General features: G+C 38.5%; 1 protein-coding gene and 1 gene segment (V, D, J or C); one reads left to right on the top strand and one right to left on the bottom strand.

Moving 5' to 3' along the window:
* Positions 1-17,569, top strand: part of LOC100928103 (vomeronasal type-2 receptor 26-like) — a 441,302-nt gene extending 423,733 nt beyond the window's left edge. Inside the window, 4 exon segments of the mRNA XM_031949196.1 lie at positions 1,773-1,896; positions 5,160-6,014; positions 9,495-9,544; positions 17,546-17,569. Coding sequence (XP_031805056.1) covers positions 1,773-1,896; positions 5,160-6,014; positions 9,495-9,544; positions 17,546-17,569 — 1,053 coding nt within the window.
* A 111-nt stretch (positions 17,570-17,680) lies between these two features.
* On the bottom strand, positions 17,681-18,272 carry LOC100927841. The segment is given in 2 exon segments: positions 17,681-18,021; positions 18,148-18,272. Coding segments are annotated over 2 exon segments (372 nt in total).
* Between the last annotated feature and the right edge of the window lie 4,342 nt (positions 18,273-22,614).

Below are 22,614 nucleotides of genomic sequence, written 5' to 3'. Positions count from 1 at the left end.
TATTTCACTCAGCATCTGTTCCTGTAAGCCTTTCCATGCTTCTCAGCAATCATCTTGATCATCATTTCTTATAGAAGGATAATATTCCATTATATTCATACACAATAAGTAATTCAGTCATTCCCAAATTCATGGGCATCCATTCAATTTCTGATTACTTGCCACTACAAAAACTCTTGCTACAAACATTTTTCCATATGTGGATTTTTTCCCCTCTTTGATAATCACTGTGTGATACAGACATAATAGAGATCTTGTTGGATCAAAGGGTATGCACAATTTTATGGTCTTTTGGACATAACTCCCAGTTGCTCTCCAAAATGGTTCAATCAGTTCTCAATATTACCAAAAATGCATGTGTCCCCTTTTCCCACATTCCTTCCAATATTTAGTATCTTCTCTGTCATTTCACCCAATGGGATAGGCATTGTATAACCTCAGAGTTGTCTTAGTTTGCATTTCTCTATTCAAAAGAGCATTTTCTTTCATGTAATTAGAATCTGAATGTTGTCTGTTCATGTCCTTTGATCATTTATCAATTGGGGAATAATTTGTATTCTTGTAAATTAGACTCAGTTCTCTATCTAGTTGAGAAATGAGGCCTTTATCAGAAACACTGGCTGTAAACACTGTTTCCAGCTTTCTGCTTCCCTTGTAATCCTGGCTGTGTTGGTTTTCTTTGGAAAAACTTGAATTTATGAAAATTATCCATTTTTCATTTCATAATGTTCTTTAGTCTTTCTTTGGCCATAAATTTCTTCCTTCTTCAAAGACCTGGAAGGTAAACTATCCTGAAAGCTCCTAATTTCCAACCTTTATGTTAAAATCATGAATACTTTCCCACCTTATCTTGATATAGACTTTGGGATGTTGGCCTATAAATAGGTTTCACCATACTCATTTCTAATTTTCCCAATAATTTTTGTGAAATACTTGGTTTTTATCCCATAATCTGGAGTTTTGAGGTGTATCAAACAGTAGATTACTATAGTCATTGTCTATTGTGTCTCCCGTACCTAACCTGTTTTCACTTATCTGTTACTCTATTTTGTAACCGGTACCAAAAAGTTTTGATAGCTGCCACATTATCATATAGCTTGAGGTTGGCTCCAGATTAATTGGGATTAAGATATTATATCAAACTTCCAGAATTCTGTTCTTGTGGGACTAAAAAAAATGATTTGAATTCATATTTCTTCAAGTTGGCTAAATTTCTGATTGTTCCCAATTAGGCTGTTTTTCTGAAGGATTGGTAAAATTAGCTTTTACTCTATCTTTAATTATTACTTCTCTTTGCTGGTCCTTCAGTCCTAAAGGACTTGTAAGTTTAATGGACACAGATAAAGGCATTTGTTTATTATTCAGTAATTTTTTTGTCAATCATTCCTGGTGATTACCATCATTGTTAGTCTTTTCTCCACATGCTTCTCCTTCCTCCATACCTGACAGGTAAGAATTTCTCCAAAATACTAGAATACTGCCATTCAACAGAAATCGCCTTCTTCTTAATGTTTTATAAAAGAAAGTGTCTAGGTAAGAGGCACTTATTAAACACATAAGATAGTTTATAAATACATCATTTGATATTCCCAATAGGGAAGTTCTTATTTTTAGTAATACCAACTCACTCTTCTATCTACACTCCTACTTAGGTGTCTCTGTAATGATTATGGAAGCAAGGCTTTCAAAGAAAATAAGCTTCCTTTTTCTTTCACGAACATCAATAGTTCTAAGTTAAATATGTGTATTCCCCTCTCCTGTTACTGTCCTAGGTTCCCTCTGCAGTCTGCAGTAAAAGTTGTCCTGCGGGATTCAGGAAGTCCACATTGGAGGGGAAGGCTGCCTGCTGCTTCAACTGTTCTCCATGCTCAGAAGGGGAGATCTCCAGTCAGATGAGTGAGATTATCAGGGAACTCTTTTCTCATGGCCACTGATAGAGAAAATAACCAAGAGGTCATCCTTGTACAATTGTCTAAAACCCCAGAAATATCATGATGTCAGGAAGAGATTGTATGAGACTGAGGAATATTCAGAAATAAGTCCCCAGGTTTATCTCATTATACAATGAAAAGGATAATCTATAGAAAAAAGAATTATTCAGTATTATTTCTTAAATGAATTACAATCACTTAACGTTGTATTATAGAGGGCATGTATGGATACAGATAGAGATAAAGATTAAGAATCATAGTTATGTGTGTCTATATTCACAAATATATACACAAATGCATGCATCTGTTTAATCTTTCTCTCTGTCTCTGTGTCTCTCTGTCTTTATCTCTCTGATTCTCTGGCTCTCTTTCTGTTTTTCTCTCTCTCATAACTTAATTTCTCTCTGGCTTTTTTCTAACTGCTTTTCACCATCCATAACTAAGCAAATGTCTACTTCAGGGCTCTTTCTCTCCTAGTCTACATTTTCCAGGAACAATAAGATTGGATTTTAGAATTTCTGGATTTTGCATATAGACAAATAAGTCTAAATACTTTATTATATTTGAAAACAAGGAGAATCTGGTGAGGGATTCACATCAAAGAAAGACTTTGCTCCAGCTTTGTAATGGAAATAAGTATAAAATACACATCTCTGCTCCACTTCACTGATTGTTTGTCAACTAAGTGAAGCAAAAAATAAGACTGATTTTTAAAGAGCCATTTCCTAACAGTGTCATTTTCTGACTGAGAATAATGCAAGATAGCTGTTTGTAAAGAACTGAAATAGAAAATTATTCCAAAATTAACTGAAATGCCCACAGTGAGTTTGAAGGGCCTTTTACACTGTAACTAATGTGGTCATTAAAAGAAGAATAGGAGTACGTTTTGTATGAGAATAAACAGTGAAACACAGGAAGAGATGAGATGATCATAAGGTGAGAATGGAGGATGAGAAGTGTTGAGTCAGCATGTTCATGGCAAGAGTTAATAAGACTTTCGGTACAATGTGGGGCCATCCTGTGGTTTCACAAAATGATGGGGAGGACAAGAGACCCACAAACTGGTCAGGTAGAGATGAGCAATTATTTAGATAATAGATAAGATTTAGATAATAGAAAGACAACCCAAAACACATTGATGCGATTGAATATTGAAGGGTTAAATGATCTGAAATTGACCAGGAGGAAGGAACTTTAAAAATAATCAAGTGAGGAAGGCAGACGGTGGAGAAGAAGAATGAGTTAAGGAGGTCAACCTTTTAATGATGGACTGTGAATGCCAAATAGAATTGTCGTTAGAACCTCTGGGTGGGGCAGTGCAGTTTTTTATTCTTGTAGATGTAATGAAAAATAATTTATACATTTCATGCTTTTCTCTAACTTTTGGGTCTGGTTTCAGAGGAAAATTTGCTCATAACTGACCTAGTGCTGGAACCTCTCAGGGATTTCAGAGATCATACTTGATTTCATGCATGAAACCCAAAATAATGACACTGCTGTCTCTCTAGGGGCCATTCAAATGAAATTACCCCTATCTACTACCTAATAATCTAATAATTATCTCCCTGTACCTCATTGTCCAAATGACATCTGATCCCTATAATGGCAAAAAAAACCAAACAAACCAAAAAACCAAATCTTGTCAGGCATAATAGGGAATCCTAAGGAGTAGGCTTTTTCTTTTGAAAATTTTAACCATATATATAAAACCCTAACCCTAACCCTAAATCATTGAAGATAATGATACTGCTGTCACAGAACGGCTAAAAGGAGCTCCTGGATTAGAAACTACCTCTACCTATGAAGGTCAGCAATTTGTCTCTGCCTTATTTTCTGAGACATTCCTGGAACACTGAGGAGTTGAGTGACTTCCACAGTGGAACAATAGCATTTGCAAACTGCTTGGCCATCAGATGTCTGCACAATACTGCACATGGAGTGACATCAGAAAATGAATAAAATGAGGAGATTAAGGCATGGGATGTAGATAGGATGGGCAAATATCCTCTTGAATCACAGAGCTTGAATCACAGGAAAACAAAGACAAAGTGAAATGTTTTCCCCAGGATCATACGAGTACTAGGCGTCTGAGGCAGGATATAAACTCTGACATTCTTAACTTCAAGTCCTATTCATACTCAAGTTGCCAGTTATTTACTTAGACTGACTAATAAAATTTAAAGATTTTATAATGATCTATGACATGCCTAGCATGTGCCTGTTTGGGTTTTTACTGCTGATGCTACAGAGGCAATTCAAGGCTTTGTCAGAAGATCCCAGAAAAAAGAGGGTGACAATGAGGAGAAAGAAGAACTTCTAGGAAAGAGAGATCTGATGATAGAAAGTCTGGATCTAGGGTGCCAGAGAAGCCTTTTAGAATGCTGTTTCCAGGGTAAAGTTAAAGACTGTCTCATGGATCTGAAAGAGCTAAAATAAGATCAATTCCATATTCCCAAAACACGTGAAAAAACGCACTTTGTGATCCAATGAAAATGTCTTTTCAATTAAAGCAAGGTATGAAAGAGTTATGGAATGGAATGGCTTGAATTTTCTTTGGATTTAACAGGAGGAACATTTCCAAAATAAAAAAAAAATCCTATAAGAAACTTGCCAGCTATTTAAAAAGTCATTCATCAATCAATCAATAGTCATTTAGTATGTGAAGGTCTTGATCATAAATAATGGGGACAGAGAGATAAAATAGAAGTGATTCCTACATTTAAGGAGTTTCCATTCCAATGGACACAGGAATGTCCATAATCTATGCATCTACCGTAGAATGTCTAAAATGCATATGAATTAATTGCAAGAAGGTTTAAACTGAGAGCTGGAAAGAATGCGAAAGGATTAATGCAGGCCAACCTATAACTAGAGTTGTTGCACAACATAACACAGAAATGATGTTGACATTTGATTTTTTAAAAAAAGGACTGCTCTGTACTTACTAAGTGATTAATTTAGGAGGGACAAGTATCATCAATTAAATAAAAGAAATACAAAGAATTAACATGATCCCAGCCCAACCAGGAATAAAAGGTATGAACAGAGTTGGTCCAGGCTCGTATGCCATGTTACTTAGCAGCAGCTATGTCTTTCAGTAAAGAGGGAGCATAGTTTTGCACTGTATGGAAGCATAAGAAATTGTTGCACCTTTCCTTACTGTTTCCTACTCTGGGAATGAGGATCACTATTGTAATCTGTATCCTGAGCCTTGTTTGTCTCCTGCAGATGCCGAGCAGTGTAAGAAGTGCCCAGAGGATGAATATCCCAATGAGCAGAGAGATCGCTGCCTCCCCAAGACTGTGACCTTCCTGGATGTGAATGAACCTTGGGGGACAGCAGTGACAGCTGTAGCTGTTTCACTCTCATTCCTCACAGCCCTGGTTCTGTGGGTCTTTGTGAAGTTCCAAGAGACTCCCATAGTCAAGGCCAATAACCGGAACCTCAGCTACCTGCTCCTCACCTCCCTTTCCTCCTGCTTCCTCTGCTCCTTGCTCTTCGTGGGCCGTCCCACCCCTGCTTCCTGGCTTCTCCAACAAACAGTGTTTGCAGTTGTGTTCACGGTGGCCGTTTCCTCCATTTTGGCCAAAACCATCATCTTGGTTCTGGCTTTCAGGGTCACAGGGCCAGGGAGCAGGATGCGGATGTTCCTTCATCCTAGAGTGCCCTACTGTGTGGTTCTCATCTGCTCCGGAATTCAAGGGCTTTTCTGTGCCATCTGGTTGGGGACCCATCCCCCCTTTCCAGAGGCAGACACAAGCTCTGAATCCAGGCACATCATCCTCACATGTAACGAGGGCTCCACTTTTGCATTTTACTGCGTCCTGGGCTACATGGGCTCTCTGGCCCTGGGCAGCTTCACCATAGCCTTCCTGGCCAGGAACCTGCCCGATGCCTTCAATGAAGCCAAGTTTATCACGTTCAGCATGCTGGTGTTTTGCAGCGTCTGGGTCTCTTTCCTCCCCACATATCAGAGCTCCAAAGGGAAAGCTGTGATGATCGTGGAAATCTTCTCCATCTTGGCCTCCAGCGCCGGGTTACTGGGTTGCATTTTTATTCCCAAATGTTATGTGATCCTCCTGACATCAGATAAAAATACCCCAAAATAGATCAAGAGTCAAGGACATTCAAGAGGCAAGAATTTTTCTTTTTAAAAAAAATTTAAATTTAGCATTTAGGCTTGAAGGATCATCCTCATTAATTTGTTATAATCATCAGACATTCTTTCGGCCTTCTTTGTAAAATTTCACTTACATAGGCAGGCTGGTTCCCCATGATGCAATGGACAATTGCTGTTCTGAGGAGGCTACTACACATTTTGGAGCACATAGCCACCGACGCAAATATGGGAACTCCAGAGTTTCGAAATGGCTTAAGGTCTCAGTTTCATACCTTGTGGTAGAAACAAGACCCCAGGCTCAATTTCAGGTCTGTGATATTTTACTGAAAGAATGAGAGAGACTGAAGGAGGCAGCCTGTTGTGATACAGGAGCCACCTGCCAGTGGCTGTGGGAGGTCTAACTCAGACCTGTAGAATGGATCTCTTCATGTGAGAGGCTGATGATGATATAAGGAGACTGAGAGGCCCTTGTGTTGTCTTGACCTCTCTCCTCTTCCATCTTGCCTCCAATTTATTTCATTCCCAGCCCACAAGCAACACCTGTGTCAATAAAGACCGCTTTGCAACTCCTTCAGATGTTAGGATCCACAGCTATGGAGGCTCTTGGAGAATTGACCTGCCCCTTCACCTAGTTATGGTCCCTAACGGCCACCTTCAATTCTCATGAGAAGCAGGCAGCCCTCCCTGAGAGTGAGTGCCCTAGTCCACAGACCAGAAGAAACTTTTAGATTAGCCCCTCCTACTTAGGCCTTGACTAGAGGAACAACTCCTGAGAGGCCCTAGGAACACCCTCTCCTCACCCCGATTGTGTCGAGATTTGTATTATTGCTCCCCACTGGGGAGAGAACTTATAATACATGAGCATCATTAAGCAAGCACAATAGAGAAAAGCCTTCTCCTGGTCATTGACCCTGGCCAGGTCAAGTTACTTTTTAGCCTAGACCCCCATATCTAAAATTTACAATCCAATGAGTCTCTTTTTCTGAAAGCACACTGGTCAGAGATACTATCTTATATTATGTCAAGGCTTACAACCTTCTCTGGAAACTGAGCTTTTCAAAACTTCTCATTGTCTTCTCAACGTTTCTGAGGAATTGAATTTTAAGTGTTCTGGGAAAACTTAACCCTAATTCGTCTCTCGCAATTATTTTCTTTATTCCTAGTAAGAATTATGTTTCCACAATTTTTTCTTCAATGCCTTAATTTTTTCATCTATCCCTCATCTATCTCCTCCTCATCCTGTCATTTCTCGCCTATATTCTGATCTTCTGCAAAAACAATTTTCATTTAATATTTCCCTTTTAATTAAAACTTGTAACCTGGAAGAAATATGGTTAACATGAAATACAATAAACTTGAACCCAAACAGGAGGATCGTAGAAACAGTAATGTGGTCCACATTCCCTAGCTGGGTACGTGGTTCTGAGTAGATCCTCAGCTCTGACCTATCCTGTGCCCTCTTCTGTCCTTGGGGAGAGGGAACTTTGGGAACAAAGACCGAAGGTCTTAGTCTTCCACAAGCATTGTGGCAACTTCAAAGTGGAAGGGGGCAGAGTTGAGTTTGAGGGTATGTCAGGGGCAGCATCCAATGAGTTCTGACTAAAAATCCCTAAGGCTGGTTGAAACGACTATAATTGATCCAAACCCAGAAGAAAATAAACCTAACAAGAAGGGGTTAGGGTAGCTTGATGTAGAAAGACCAGTAAACAAAGGACTGCAGCAAGATGATTTGGACATGCCAATATAGATTGGCCAGCAGCTTTTCAAAACAAATAAGTTCCTCATGACTCCTCATGACTAATCTAGTCATGAAATTTTAGAAATATATTTTTAAAATTGTATATTGCCTCTAGCAAAAATATGTTCAGCTATTAACCGTGACAAAGACAAACTAGTATTCTCAAAAATCTCTTTAAATAATGGCATTTAAGCTTTAAGAATGCTCAATACAAGCAATTAAACAAGGTTTACTAAACCTCACATATAAGACTTCACCTAATATCTTTGATACCCCCAACTTTTTTTCCTTTTTTTCTTCTTGAATTTCTATTCATCCTGGTATCAAAGGTAAATGTTGGAAATCATTTCTATGTAACAAAACTTGTGAGTTATCAATAAAGCCGTTCCTTATTTAGAAACTATAAAACCCAAAAGCTTACAAGGTAGTTTCAAGAAACATAGTAAACTTTCAAATTAAGAGGAATCAAGAGGGGTTCCAGAGAAGGGGCTGAGCTTGATGTTCCTGCCCGTTCACCCCAACTATCATCCGAGCATAATCAATATACCCTCCCACCAAAACATTCCTAATTGCCCAAGTGCAACATCAATTTTAAAGGCTATAAATTGTCCTTAACAGTCCATTCTTGAGGTTCTTCCATGAGTCCTTTAACCCTTTAACCTCTTCTCAACTCCAGACAGATATCTCGGCCATCAATGACATCTGATAAAAGTCCTTCCCACTTCCCACTTCCCACTTCAGGACTTAATCAGCACCCAGTCTCCTGGACAACAAAGTCCAAAGTTGGTATTGGGCCCAGCAAGTCTTGTTTCCTAAGGTCTGAAAAGAATGGGAATAATATAATAAATATATTGCCAGAATCTTTCAGGGAGTCTTATTGCTCCAATACCTGCCTACCTGTTCTCTTTGGATCATATTGGAACTGCCTCTGTTTTAGACATAGTGGGGATAAGGACAAACATCCATTCCCCTCTCCTCTCTCTACGGGTCACTTCCTTTAAACATTTTCCTCATCAGTTAATCAGTTCCCCACTACCTCTGGGGTTATTCCTTTACCATTGCTCAGTCTAGTTGCTTATTAGGCAAGAATCTAAATGTGATTAGAGAAAGCTGGCTAGAGAGCTGGGCCTGGAGTCAGGGAGACTTGAATTTAAATCCAGCTTTGGACATTTACTAGCTGTTTGACCCTAGGCAAGTCATTTGATTTCTACCCGTTTTTCATGGGTAAAATGGGGATAATTTCAGCTCCTACCTTTCATTGTGGTTGAGAAGATAAAATGACATGACATTTCTAAAGGGCTTTGCAAATCTTAATGGGTTTTGTATATTCTAGCCATTTTTGTTACTGTCCCAAGATTTGTTCCCCCCTCACACACTCACATCTTCAATTCAGTTTCCCTACCAGAGGTCACTTTTGGCTCTACTCACTTTCTACCAGGGAAAATTCTGGCACGTGTCAAACTGGAGAAAGGATTGTTTTCTAATATTTTCAGCTGAACCAAAAAGGAGGTTCTTTAGCAGAAGGACCTAAAGTTTGTTGAGCTGGAAGGTTTCACAAACCTAGATTTAAGTAATCTCCATCCCATCCCCAGCACCTTCTCTGAAAGTCCCCCTCTTCAGTCTGGCTTAGAAACTATAAATGGGACAGAAAGAAACCAGGGAGAAGGGGGAGTCTGGGCCTCTTTGTACTGATGGGAAGATTGGGGACCTCTCCACTTCCAGATTAGGTCTGTAGCGATGCCAAATTTGATAGGAGTGAGTTTTTCTCTCAGTTCCTCACCTGAGTGTCTCACAATCCCAAGCCCCACGGTAACTCAAGCTACAATAATAGTGAGTCTTATCCTCAGGACGGTCCCCTTGATGGTGAGGGCAGCTTTGTCCCCAAGGAGGGACCCAGAGAATGGAGAAGTGACACCTGATACAAGATTGTTTGTGTCATAGTTAAGCTACTTAGGAGCTTGGTCAGAGTTCTGCTGGAACCAGTAGGAATAATGTCCAGATGTCATCGCCATGTCAGAACAACAAACATCCATGAATGTACAGAGAAAACTGCCAATTCTAGATTTGGTTCTGTGGTGTCTGAGCTGTGACCAGTCCCCTTTGGGGGTCACTTCCCCAACTTCTACTCCTAGTTTGGACTGGGGTATTAACTGACACACAAAATCCCCAGATTTTGAAATTTGCACAATGTTCCTGGCAAATAATTCAAGGATGCTGCTGAGCCACCCCCCCCCCAAAAAAAACTATATTCCAAGTTTAGGCATGTCTCCTCTTGCTCCATTTCCTTTCCTTCCAAGTAGAAGGGGTAGATGGGTAGGTGTGCAGATAGGAAACTCTTCAATCATAGTTACTTCTCTGGGCAAATGTAAAACATAGGATGTATCTTGAAGTGTAAGAGAAAAAAATAGCTCACCCAATGGAAACTTCAGAAAAAAAGTTCAGAAAATATACTACCTGTGGAATGGTCAGCTTGGGGAATTGGTATCTTGAATTAGAATCCATGAAAACCTTGACAGACGGTACATTGGCCTGCCTCTACTTCAGTGACATTTATTGGAAGAAAATATAAACTCTTATTCTAAATTCCAACCATCAACTTCACAAACAAAAAAACAAGAATTTCAGTGGAAAGAAGGAGCCTCAGAGGCTGTATATTTCAAATTGAGGCTAATCTTCTCTATAGTTTTGCTGAAAAATCTCAGGGTGATGCACTCTGGCATTGACAGAGCTCGTTGAGGTTTGCTAAGCACTTTGCATATATTTTCTATGTGATTATTTACCTCCTCTTTGAGGAACCTGAAATTGTAGAGAGCATTTTCTTTACATTTCACCTTCATTTTCCTCTTTGCAATTTCCATTCTGGGAAGCTAGGGAACGCCATAGTGCACAAAGTGCCAGGTCAAGAATCAGGAAGACTCATCTACCTGAGTTCCGATATTTACTAGTTGTGTGACCCTGGGCAAGTCACTTAACCCTATTTGTTTCAGTTCCTCAACTGTAAAATAAGCTGGAAAAGGAGCCACTGAACAGTCCCGTGTCTTTCCCAAGAAAGCTTCAAATAGGTCAGAGTATTGCACATAACTGAAAAGATTTCACAACAACAACCAAGATCATTGCCTTCCCCCACTGAATTGTGTAATGACCCACCTAAAAATTATAATTTCAACATCCATTTCCTGAAAACATTCTGGTATTGACCAAATGGAGGAGGAACAGTTGGTTACATGAGATTATCTTTGATCAGATCTGGGAGAAATTTTTTTTAGGGAAGTGGTCAAAAAAGAAGAGAATGACTGTAGGGGAAGGTTTCTCCAGGAGCTTTATAGAAATTTAATTATTTTTCTATTAAATGTAATAGAATGTGAACTTAGAACCATGTCATTTTCCTTATTCAAAATTCTTTAAGGGCTACATCAAAATGGGTGTTAGAGACAGGCTTGAAGAACCAACCCAGAATGGATCTCCTCTTGTGAGGGGATGAAACAAGGCTTGAGAGCTATAGGAAAATTTGTCAGTGAGGACATTTCTCTCACCAAGCAGAAGGGTATTTGAATTAAAATTATAGCTGTAACATGTTTATGGTCCCATGAATTATAGCACATCATTGTTATGACATCTCTCTCAGCATTTCAAGTGTGTCCATGAGGTTTCTTGGCAAATATATTAGAGTTGTTTGCCATTTCCTTCTCCAGTGGCCCACCTTTTGCCATAACTCTCCATTCTGGCCTGTCCTCTCTGGATAACCATGAATGATATAACTCATAGTTTCATTTATTCCAAGATGGAAAAGAGAGCTTGTGGTCACTCACAGGAGACCAGAGGCCCTCGTCTCAGAGCCAAGGAAGAAAGGGGCACTGATGTTTTTGACTACAGGAGAGCAGGAGTTCAAGTCACAATTCCATAAAGAAAGAAAGCACTTGCAGCTTCAGAATAGGTCCCTGTTCATAGATCCAGGAAAGAGAAGAATGTGGCCATTCAAAGAGTGACAAAGCACAGTCCAGAACAGCGCCCACAACTTTCCCTAGGTCATGTCACCTTGGAAGAAGCAACAACTTACAGATTTCCAGAATTAACTCTGAAAATAGCAGCATGAAAATCCTGAAGGTTGGGACAGTGCTCTCTCCATCCAATGATCCAAAAAAGAATATGAACATAGAAAGGTACTATAGTGGTGAGAAAGAGCAGACACAAACTCAGAGGAAGGTACAAAAGTACAAAAGCTCACTGTAGAAAATAATTTTAAAAAAAAAATTTTAAAAATAGAATCGGTCAACTGAATGCCAATGAGTCCAGAAGACAATCAAGACAATATCAAATCTAAAGAAAATGAGAAATATCTCACTGGGGAAAAAACCAACTGACCTGAGAAATAGATCATGGAAAGACCATTTAAAAATTGTGGGATTAGTTAAAATCCATGATAAAGAAAAGGAACCTATACATCATATTTCAATACATTATCAAGGAAAACTGCCCTAATATTCTAAAACCAGATGGTAAAATAGAAGTTGAAAGAATCCATCGAACATATTTTTAAAGAGATACCAAAATTAAAAACTCTCAGGAATGTTACAGCCAAATTCCAGAACTCCTACATCAAGGAGAAAATATTGCAAGCCACCAAAAAGAAACAATTCAGATATCATAGAACAAGATTTATATGTCTTATAGTCTTATAAATTTAACTCAGTTCTATACATATTTGTAAAAATTATCTCCTAGCTTTCTGCTTTCCTTCTAATCTAGATTACATTGGTTTTGTTTATGCAAAAACTTCAATATCATCAAATCTATCCATTTTATTGTGGTATATGAATATTATGGAATATTATTGTTCGGTAAGAAATTACCAGCAGGATGATTTCAGAAAGGCCTGGAGAGACTTACATGAACTGATGCTGAGTGACATGAGCAGGGCCAGGAGATCATTATATTCTTCAACTATATACTTCAACAACAATGCTATATGATGATCAATTCTGATGGACGTGGCCCTCTCCAGCAATGAGATGAACCAAATCAGTTCCAATAGAGCGGTAATGAACTGAACCAGCTACACCCCGCAAAAGAACTCTGGGAGATGACTTTGAATCATTACATAGAATTCCCAATCCCTCTATTTTTGTCTGCCTGCATTTTTGATCTCCTTCACAGGCTAATAGTATACTATTTCAAAGTCCAATTGTACAGTAAAATAACTGTACAAAAAGAATTGGACTTTGAAATAGTGTACTATTTCAAATAACTGTTTGGACATGTATACTTAGATTGTATTTAATTTATACTTTAACATATTTAACATGTATTTGTCAACCTGCCATCTGGGGGAGGGGATGGGGGCAAGGAGGGGAAAATTTGGAACAAAAGGGTTGGCAATTGTCAATGCTATAAAATTACCCATGCATATAACTTGTAAATAAAAAGCTATAATTTTTTTAAAAATTATCCATTTTATATCTCATTATGCTCTCTATCTCCTATTTAGTCAAAAAAACTTTCAATTCTCTAGATGTGATAGATGTGATAGATACACTATTCCTTGCTTTCCCAATTTACTTAGAGCAACATCCAAATTTTTAAAGGAAAAGTTAAATAAGTTTTTTAAAAGTTTAATTGGAAACTAAGTAATCTAAGTCTAAGAATAAGTGGGTCAAAGAATAAATTATAGAAATAATGAGACAATAGGGGGAAATGTATGGGATGCAGTCAAAGCATTAGTTAGGGGAAAATTTATATTTTTAGATAGAATTATAGAAATAATTGTAGAAATAATGAGATAATAGGGAAATTATAGAAATAATTCCCTAATTAAATGTCAAGTTGAAACTCTGAAAATCAAAGCAGAGGTTAATAAAATTGAAAGTAAGGATAGAACATCAGTCCTGAGTCAGGGGGACCTGAGTTCAAATCCAGCCTCAGATCCTTGACACTTACCAACTGTGTGACCCTAGTAAAACTTCTTAACCTTGATTGCCTTGCCAAAAGAAAAAAAAAAAACCACTGAGCTAGTAAATAAAACAAGTAGCTGATTTTTAATGAGGAAAAAAATAGAGGAAGAACTGATTAATTTAATTTTTAAAAAGAAAAAAAAAAAAAACAAATTACCAGTATCAAAAATTGATGGGTGAAAAATTAAAGATGGAATTAAAGCAATTATTTTGCCTAATTATATGACAATACATCTAAAATATTAAGTAAAATGAATGAATATTTGCAAAATAAGGAATGCTACCAAATTCAATTACAACACAAATATGGTGCTAGTACCTAAATCAGAATGAGCAAAAACAGAGAAAGAAAGTTATAGTCCAATTTCTCTAATGAACATTGATGCAAAAAAATTAAATAAAATACAAGCAAATAGATTACACCAATATATCCAAAAAATCGCACATGGTGACCAGAAGAGAATTATACTAGGAAATCAGGCTAGCTTAAGGTTGGGATCATACCAATAACAAAAATAATATTATTGTGTCAATAGACTCAGATAAAGTTTTTTAACTAGAAAGCATGGGAATAAATAGAATTTTCCTTGAAATGATATAGTATCTATCTGAAACTATCACCAAGTATTATCTGTAGTGAAGATAAACTAGAGGTCTTCTCAATAAGTTCAGGGATGAAAGATGCTCATCCAACACATTATCCAATATTGTACTAAAAATGGTGGCTATATATTCTCAACAACAAAATCATCAAAGAAATCTCAGAGGACTCATGATGAAAAATATTACCTGCCTCCAGAGAAAGAATTGATGCTATCTGAATACAGGCTGAACCATACTACATTTCTTCCTTTCTTTATTCCTTCCTTTTCTTCCTTCACTTCCTAATTCCTTTTCTCCCTCCATCCTCCCCTTTTCCTTTCTCCTTGACTTTCTTTTCTCTTCCTTCCTTCCCTCCTTCCTCCTCGTCCTTTCCTTTCCCTCATTTCTTTCTTCTTCCCTTCCTCCTTTCCTTCCTTTTTGTCTTTTCTTTCTAACTTTCTTTTTTGTGTCTTCTTGCACAAAATAACTAATATGGAGCATTTTGCATGATTGTACATGCATAACCTATATCAATTGCTTACCACATCAGAGAGTTGAGGGAGAGTAGGAGAAAAGGATAAAATTTGGACTTCAAAACTTGAAAAAACTTAAAATTTGTTTTTACACGTAATTTGGGGGAAATAAAATATTACTTTAAAATACTAGTCAATGCAATAAGAGAAGGAATTAGAATAGGCAATGAGGAAATAATCACTCTTTGTGGATGAAATGATGGTATACTTAGAAAATCATAAAGAATCAGCAAAACATTAATTGAAATAACAACTTCAGCAAAATTATAGAATATAAAATCAAGCCAAATTGATTTTCATCAGCATTTCCATATATTACCAACAACACCCAGCAACAAAAGATAGGTAAAGAAATTCTATTTAAAATAACTTTGGACAATATAATATACATGGATGTCTACCTGCCAAGACAAATCTAGGAACCGTGTGATCATAATTGCAAAACACTTTTTATACAAAAACAGATCTATGTAAGGAAAATTCATAATTGCTCATGGGTAGTCAAAATCAATATAAAAAAAAAGATAATTTACTTGTTCAGTGCCATATCAATCAAACTACCAGATATATTTTGTAGAGCTAGAAAAAATAACAATTCATTTGTAAGTACAAAAGGTCAAGAATATCAAGAGATTAATGAAAGAAATGTGAAGGAAGATGGCCTACAGCATCAGTTCTCCAATTGTATCACAGAGTGGTAAACGTCAAGAAATCGTTGCTGAGAAAATTGGAATGCTTTGGCAGAAGCTGGGTGTAGATCATAAGCCAAGGTAAGGTCTAAATGGGCACATGACTCGGACATAAAGGATGGACCATTTCAGCTTCCCTTTGGGAGTTATGTTCCTTCATTAGATTGTGAGCTCCTTCAGAGCAGGGACTGACTTGTATATTTCTTTGTATCCCCAGTGTTTAATACCGTCTGATACATGGTAACAGTTACTTAATAAATCTTTATTGGTGTTTGTTTATAGGCATGAGGCAGTATACGTGCACTGACTCTAGCAGGAGGCACTGTGAGACTATTGTGGATATGTGATAGTCAAGATGGGAGTTGAGGAAGGAGAAAGGAGCAGTAGATCTTAGCTGAGAAAACATCCTGCCAAATCCATATGAGGCAGCAGACTCTGGGTGTTCATGGATGGCTGCCATGCCTGCAAGAGTTTCCTTTCTGGGCCGAATGGAGAAAGTGCAGGACCATGCTCTGCCTTTTCCCATCCAGCAAAGGGGCACCTTTAATGGCAGTTTGGAGAAATATTTCTTCAATGGTAAAATGGAAATAATAATCCAATCACAGAATTGTATCAATTAAGACATGTAAGTGCTATATAAATGTTTGTTCCCAACTCTCTCTATAGGCTATCAAAGGATTTCCTCTCTTGATCTATAGGTCTATAGATGTCAGTAAAAGGCAAAAGAACCTAGCCCCTGAGGTATTATGCTCTTTCACAACCTATAGGTGGAGTTAGAGAAGAAAGCAGTCTTTTGCCATGCCGTTCTCACAAAGCAAAGAATGTGTTTTTTCTCCAATCAGCTCCCAGCATTCAAGCTTTCCTCCAGTCAGATCAGTTCTCCATATTAACTGCTGAGTCTGCCAGTAGTTGTGCTCAGCCCCAGACAACCTCTTAGCTCTTGTGACTTTTATCCCCTTCATTTACCTATTCTGCTCCATCAGCTTCTGTGTTCAGTCTTGTCCCATCAGTTTCCATCCCGAATTTTTCTTGAGAAGCCTCAAGGCACTTCTACAACTTGGGTTTCTCATGGGCTATCACAATTGAAATCAAGGCTTCTGGGTTTATAGTGACCCACCTACATCTTGGATTGAAAAATCCCAAAGCCATATTTCTGACAGTGACGATGTAAACTTCTCATACTCATCAAGCAGTTCTTTCAAAGTTCCCCGGTAATAAGCTATGGAGCCATGAAAACAGTCATGTTTTGGGAACATCATGCGTTGCTTCTGCTTTTGTGCGGCTTTCACTCTGGTACTTTTGTCTGAGAAGCTATTTTTCCTCATGTCCTCAGAATTGTCTATATGTCTTCTCAGGCTGTTCTTCTTTATTTTTCCCACAAGAATCTCCTTGTTTTGTCCCTTTTCAGTCTATTGGAGAAAGACAGAGAGACAGAATCAGAGAGAAAGGCAGAGAGAGAATTACCATTTGTGGATTTTTAGTAGAAGTTGTAAATAATTTCTGTGTATTTACATTTTTGTGTATATGTGTGTGCATCAAGAATATATATTATTTAATGTATGCAATATATAAATACATGTACCTATATATGTGCATATATATTGAATAAAAGATATATGTCAGGGAGCAAAAGAACAAAAACAGCTGAAAAGATCAGGTAAGGCTGCATCTAAAACCTCATTTGAGCTCAGTTTTGAAGACTTGATAAAAGGTGAATTGAGGTGGGAGTACATTCTAACCATAGGAGAGACCAATGGAAAACCACATAGATGGGGGTTGGATTCTCTTGTAATAAAAAAAGCACCAGTTTGGCAGGATCAATGGCTTCAGAGGGAATAATATGGGAATGGTCAATTGGGACTGAATATAAAAGGCTTCTAATTGTTTAGAGCAGAAAAATGCAAAGCTATTGAAGGCATCAGCACCTCTGGCAGCATTGTTATTAATAAAGCTGGTTTGTTATTAACAAACCTGACAACTTAAACCCAAAACTCGCTGTTCCAGAACAGCCAGGACCCAGTGATCTAGCCAATAACAGCAGAAAAGAGTGTAGAAACATCTCATGTCAAGCCCAGAATCTGGGGCTCTACAGCCCTCAGGGAGCCTGTACAGCTGGAAGCAGGCTAGGCCAGAGAAGGTTTTTGTCTCAGTTCTCTATTGGAGACTCTCACTGTGCCTAGCACTGCTGTACCACAAGGCACAGTGATAGTGAGCCTCATCCTCAGGCTGGGCCCCCTTGATGGTGAGGGCAGCTTTGTCCCCAAGGAGGGACCCTGAGAACCGAGCAGGGACACCTGCTACAAGACTGTTGGTGTTGTAAATGAGCCCCCTGGGGGACTGGCCAGATTTCTGCTGGATCCAGTTGGGATAGTGGCCAGAGGTGACGGCCCCTGTGCTGGAGCTGCAGGTCAGGGTGACTGTCCCTCCTGGGATCACGGTCAGAGAAGGCTCCTGAGTCACCACAGCCTGGGCACTGCTCCCTGAAACCAACAGCACAGACACAAATATCAGTAACAGAGAGAGGGCCATCCCTGCCAAGGCAACTCATTTCCCGCCCAGCTCTCCCTCATCCACTCCCATGAACTCCGGGATTCTCTCTTCCCAACCTTTGCAGACACTGAGCAACACAAGAAGGAAAGGGGTCAGGTCCATGGTGTAGATGCTCTGCCTCCTGAAGCCCCAAGAGCTAGGTCTGGGCTCCCACCAGGGCTTTTTATCTCCCACTCCGCCCAGCCCAACCTCCAAAATGGAGGGTTATGTCATGCAAATATGTCTCCCAACTACAGAGATTTTAACCCATATTCTGGTGACCTTGTAGGTGAAGGGTTGACAAATGTAGACAGTGAGTGGCTTGTTCGTGTGGTTCCTCCAGTGGGCAGAGCCAGGAAACACCCACTGGGGAGGCAGGCATCCATGAAGGCACAGAGACACCTGCCAGTTCTGACATGGCTGTGTGATGTCTGAGCTGTGAGCTGTCACCATGACGCAAGCATGGTGGTCCCATAGTGCCCCCTGCCAGAGCCAAGTGTCAATTACAAGCCTCCGAATAACCCCCGTATTGAACTTGGCCAGTCAAAGGGCATCATAAAAGTCTTTTTCCCCCCTTCATTTGGAAATGTTCTAGGACTACAAGATCTTTTGAGACACCTCCACAACATCTGCCGACAACTCCAGTATATTTTGAGGGTCTAACACCTGCTCACCTGCTCCCCAATATTTGGAGGATTTTATGAGGTGAGTCCAGAAATCCTCATATATTTTGGAAGCTTGGGCATTTCTGACTCACAATACCCCATCAAATACAGATATAATTACTGCTTCCCTCTAACTCAAAGGACTATTGGGAAACAGAGAAGACCTTTTTTCCTTGGATATTGGATGTGGGGCTGGGAGGGATCTCAGGGATTGTCCAGTATAAACCTCTCCTTTTGAAGATGAGAAAATGGAGACAGAGCATTTACAAAATTTGCCCAATAGGGTAATAACATTAATAAATTTCCAAGGTAAGATTTGCATCCAGATATCCCCAATCCAGAGTCCCTTTCCACTTTCCACAAATGTGGGCTGAAGCCCAGGCCTTCTTAAGGTGGAGAAACTCCCTTGTTAAGGTGTGCTGGAAGTTATGTTGACTCAGTTACTCCTTATTGCCAGCCCTGCTCATCCAACAGTGTTGAGGGAAGTTCACACCAAGGCTGCAGTTTTCTTGTCTCCAGCTCTTTGTCATATACCCACCCCTCCCAGCTTCAAACCGTCACATTCCTGCTACCTCGTGGAAGACTTGACTCACAGGGGTCCCACTTCTGCTGAGGTGCCCCTGGCTGGACTGGCTTCAAGCTCCCTCTAACAGCTGGCCCCCTCCTGAAGCCTTCCTGATCTTCGGTGAGCAGCCCATCCACAGGTTACAACCCTGGCATAATTATAACAAAATGCTTTTTAATCGTCTTCGTCCTGAGTTTGATGAGAGAGGAAGCCCAAATGAGCCGTGCTCCTTTCACCAGGTAAGGCTGGCCAGCTGGCTCCGATGTCTGTGCTGTAGGTAAACTGTTTCTGGAACTAAGTGAGATGGATGAATCTTTGCAAAAATATTAATTACCTACATTAACAGAAAATCAAATAAAATACTCAAGTACCTCTATCTTAGAAAATAGAATTTGAACAATCCATAAATGAACTCCCTAAGAAAAACTATAAAGGGCCAGATGGATTCAAAGGTGAATCCTACCAAATAAAAAAAAATTAATTCATCTACTCCATAAATAACTTGGAAAAATAGCCAAATAAGCAATGCTATCAAGTTCCCTTTATAATACAAATATATTGCTGATACCTAAACCACAATGAGCAAAAACAGAGAAAGTTATCATCCAATTTCTGTAGTGAACATTGATGAAAAAAATAATTAAAATACAAGAAAGTAGATTACAGCAATATATAATAAAGATCATACATTATAACCTGGTGAGACATATCAGGAATTAGGCTGGCTTAATGTTAGGGTCATACTAATAACAAAAATAATATTGTTATGTATATAGACTCAGAAAAAGGTTTTAACTAGAAAACATGGGAATAAATAGAACTTTCCTTAACATGATAAATAGTACCTATCTGAAACCATCACCAAGCATTATCTAGTGGAGAAAAACTAGAGACCTTCTCAATAAGATCAGGGGTGAATGATACCCATCCAACTCTATCATTCAGTATTGTACTAAAAATGCTGGCTATATATTCTCAATAATATAAGGATCCAAAACAATCTCATACTCTGGATGAAAAACACAACCTGCCTCCAGAGAAAGAGCTGATGTTATCTAAATGCAGATTGAATCATATTATTTTTCTTCCTTTCTTTATTTCTTCCTTTTCCTTCCTCCCTCCTTTCCCTCCCTTCCTCCTTCTTTTCTTCCTTCCTTCTTTCTTTCCTTTCTTCCTTCCATCCTTCCTTTTTTCTTTGTACAAAATAACTAATATAGAATATTTTCCATGATTGCATATGCATAACCTATATCAATTGATTATCATATCAGGGAGCTGAAGGAGAGTAGGAGGGAAGAAAAGAATTTGAACCACAAAACAAAACAAAAAGTCAAAACGTGTTTTACATGTAATTGGGAAGAATAAAATATTATTTTTAAATGCTAGCTAAAACAATAGGAGAAGGAATTCGAATAGGCAATAAGGAAACAAAATGATCACTCTTTGGAGATGAAATGATGGTAGATTTAGAAAATCATACAGAATCAGTTAAAAATTAATTGAAATAACAACTCAACAAAGTTACAGAATATAAAATGAAGCCAAATAAATCATCAGCATTTTCACATATTACCAACATCCAGGAGCAAAAGATAAGTAAAGAAATTCTATTTAAAATAACTTTGGACAATGAATGTCTACCTGCCAAGACAAATCTAGGAGCTATGTGAATAAAATTACAAAATACTTTTTATACAAAATCAGATTTAAGTAACTGGAAAATTCATAATTGCTCATGGGTAGGCCAAGTCAATATAAGAAAAATTAATTTACTTAGTGCCATAGCAATCAAACTACCAGAAATATTTTGTAGAGCTAGACAAATATAACAATTCAGCTGTAAGTACAAAAGGGCAAGAATATCAAGAGATTAATGAATAAAACGTGAAGTAAGGTGGCGTACAACACCAGTTCTCAAAGTATATCACAGACTGGTAAACATCAAGAAAATCATTGCTGTGAAAATTGGAATGCTTTGCAGAAACTGGGTGTAGATCATAAATAAAATAAAAAACCTAACGGCCGTTTCTGCTATTATAGTTATTAGAAAACTAAAGTGAATGTGGCAACAGAACTCAAATAGCAAGAAACAATTACAAGTTACAATACCAAATCCAGTATGGCCCAAAGTAAAGGAAGTCACATGAAAATCACATAGACTAAGGTGTGATTAACAGCTAATCCTGGACCAGTGGATATTAGTGTTAGGCCTCTCTGTTTCCTAGGACAGCTACCTGAAAGCACCAAGGGATTCCAAACTTCATTGTGCATTTTTTTCTGGTTTTTAAACTTGAAGTTAAAACAGCTCAAGCAAGGTTCAGTTTGAAGCAGGTTGAAAACCCCTGATTCCTTACCAAGATTAAAACTTGAAATGATCTTTTCTTCTTCCCTAAAGGACAAATGGAGAGCAAATTGGAGGAATCTCCTGAGAACACTCTAGGAGGAAAGGCAGGAGACTTAGGGAATAGGGAGATGGAGAGTGAGAGGAAGAGAAAGGGAAGCCAATGAGAAGAGAAAAAGGTAGGGGTGGGGTGGGAGGGAGAATGAAATATCTGTAATGTTTATGTCTTTAAAAATATTTCTCATTCTACCCCAGTGTTTTCCTTATTTAAATGCTAGGCAATTTATTTCATCATCATGGTTACTCAGGAATCTTGGTTCATCTTTATGCTAACCCGAGTCAATGTGAGTAGTATTCCGTTACATCATTACATTTATGGACCTTATCTGTTCATCTATTCCTTATTTACGGGTAATCTCCCAGATTCCCTTTGCCACCTCAAAAAGAAGTACTTATATTCTTATACATCCCATGAATTTGTTTTGTTTAAAATCAACTCCTCCTCCCTCTGTGAGTAAAATCCATCACTTGTTCTATATACTCTGCCTTCTTTTGACTAAATGACTGAAGTTCAGGCATCAGCTGTGCCCACCCACTCTATCCTTCTTGTTTGTATAGATGTCTATTTGTAGACTCTCATTACCTGAGATTTCCTAACCCTCCTTTCTACCCACCCACCTTGTAATGTCAGAGAAACTGAGGCAAGATAGAGATTAGAGAGTTTTTAATATTATATTAATTGGAGAGTATAATTGACTGGACAGGACTCTTGTCTCAAAATATGCAGTGACGAATGGGAGAATCCCAAGTCTTTATATATTCTTTTTCGAACAAAGAAAGGAAAAGAAGCGGGAAACTTCTTTACAGAACCATTTGGTTCTGTCAGGATGGGAGGAGGCTTACTAAAGCCAAAGTCAGGATGTTTGAATAAACAGAAGTAAAGTGTCAATGAGGTATCCAAGATAGTCTTATC

This window comes from Sarcophilus harrisii, chromosome 1 (assembly GCF_902635505.1).
Source record: "Sarcophilus harrisii chromosome 1, mSarHar1.11, whole genome shotgun sequence".
Lineage (NCBI taxonomy): Eukaryota > Metazoa > Chordata > Mammalia > Dasyuromorphia > Dasyuridae > Sarcophilus > Sarcophilus harrisii.
Note: the sequence above shows the minus strand (reverse complement) of the source record. Positions and strands in the feature narration are given on the sequence as shown.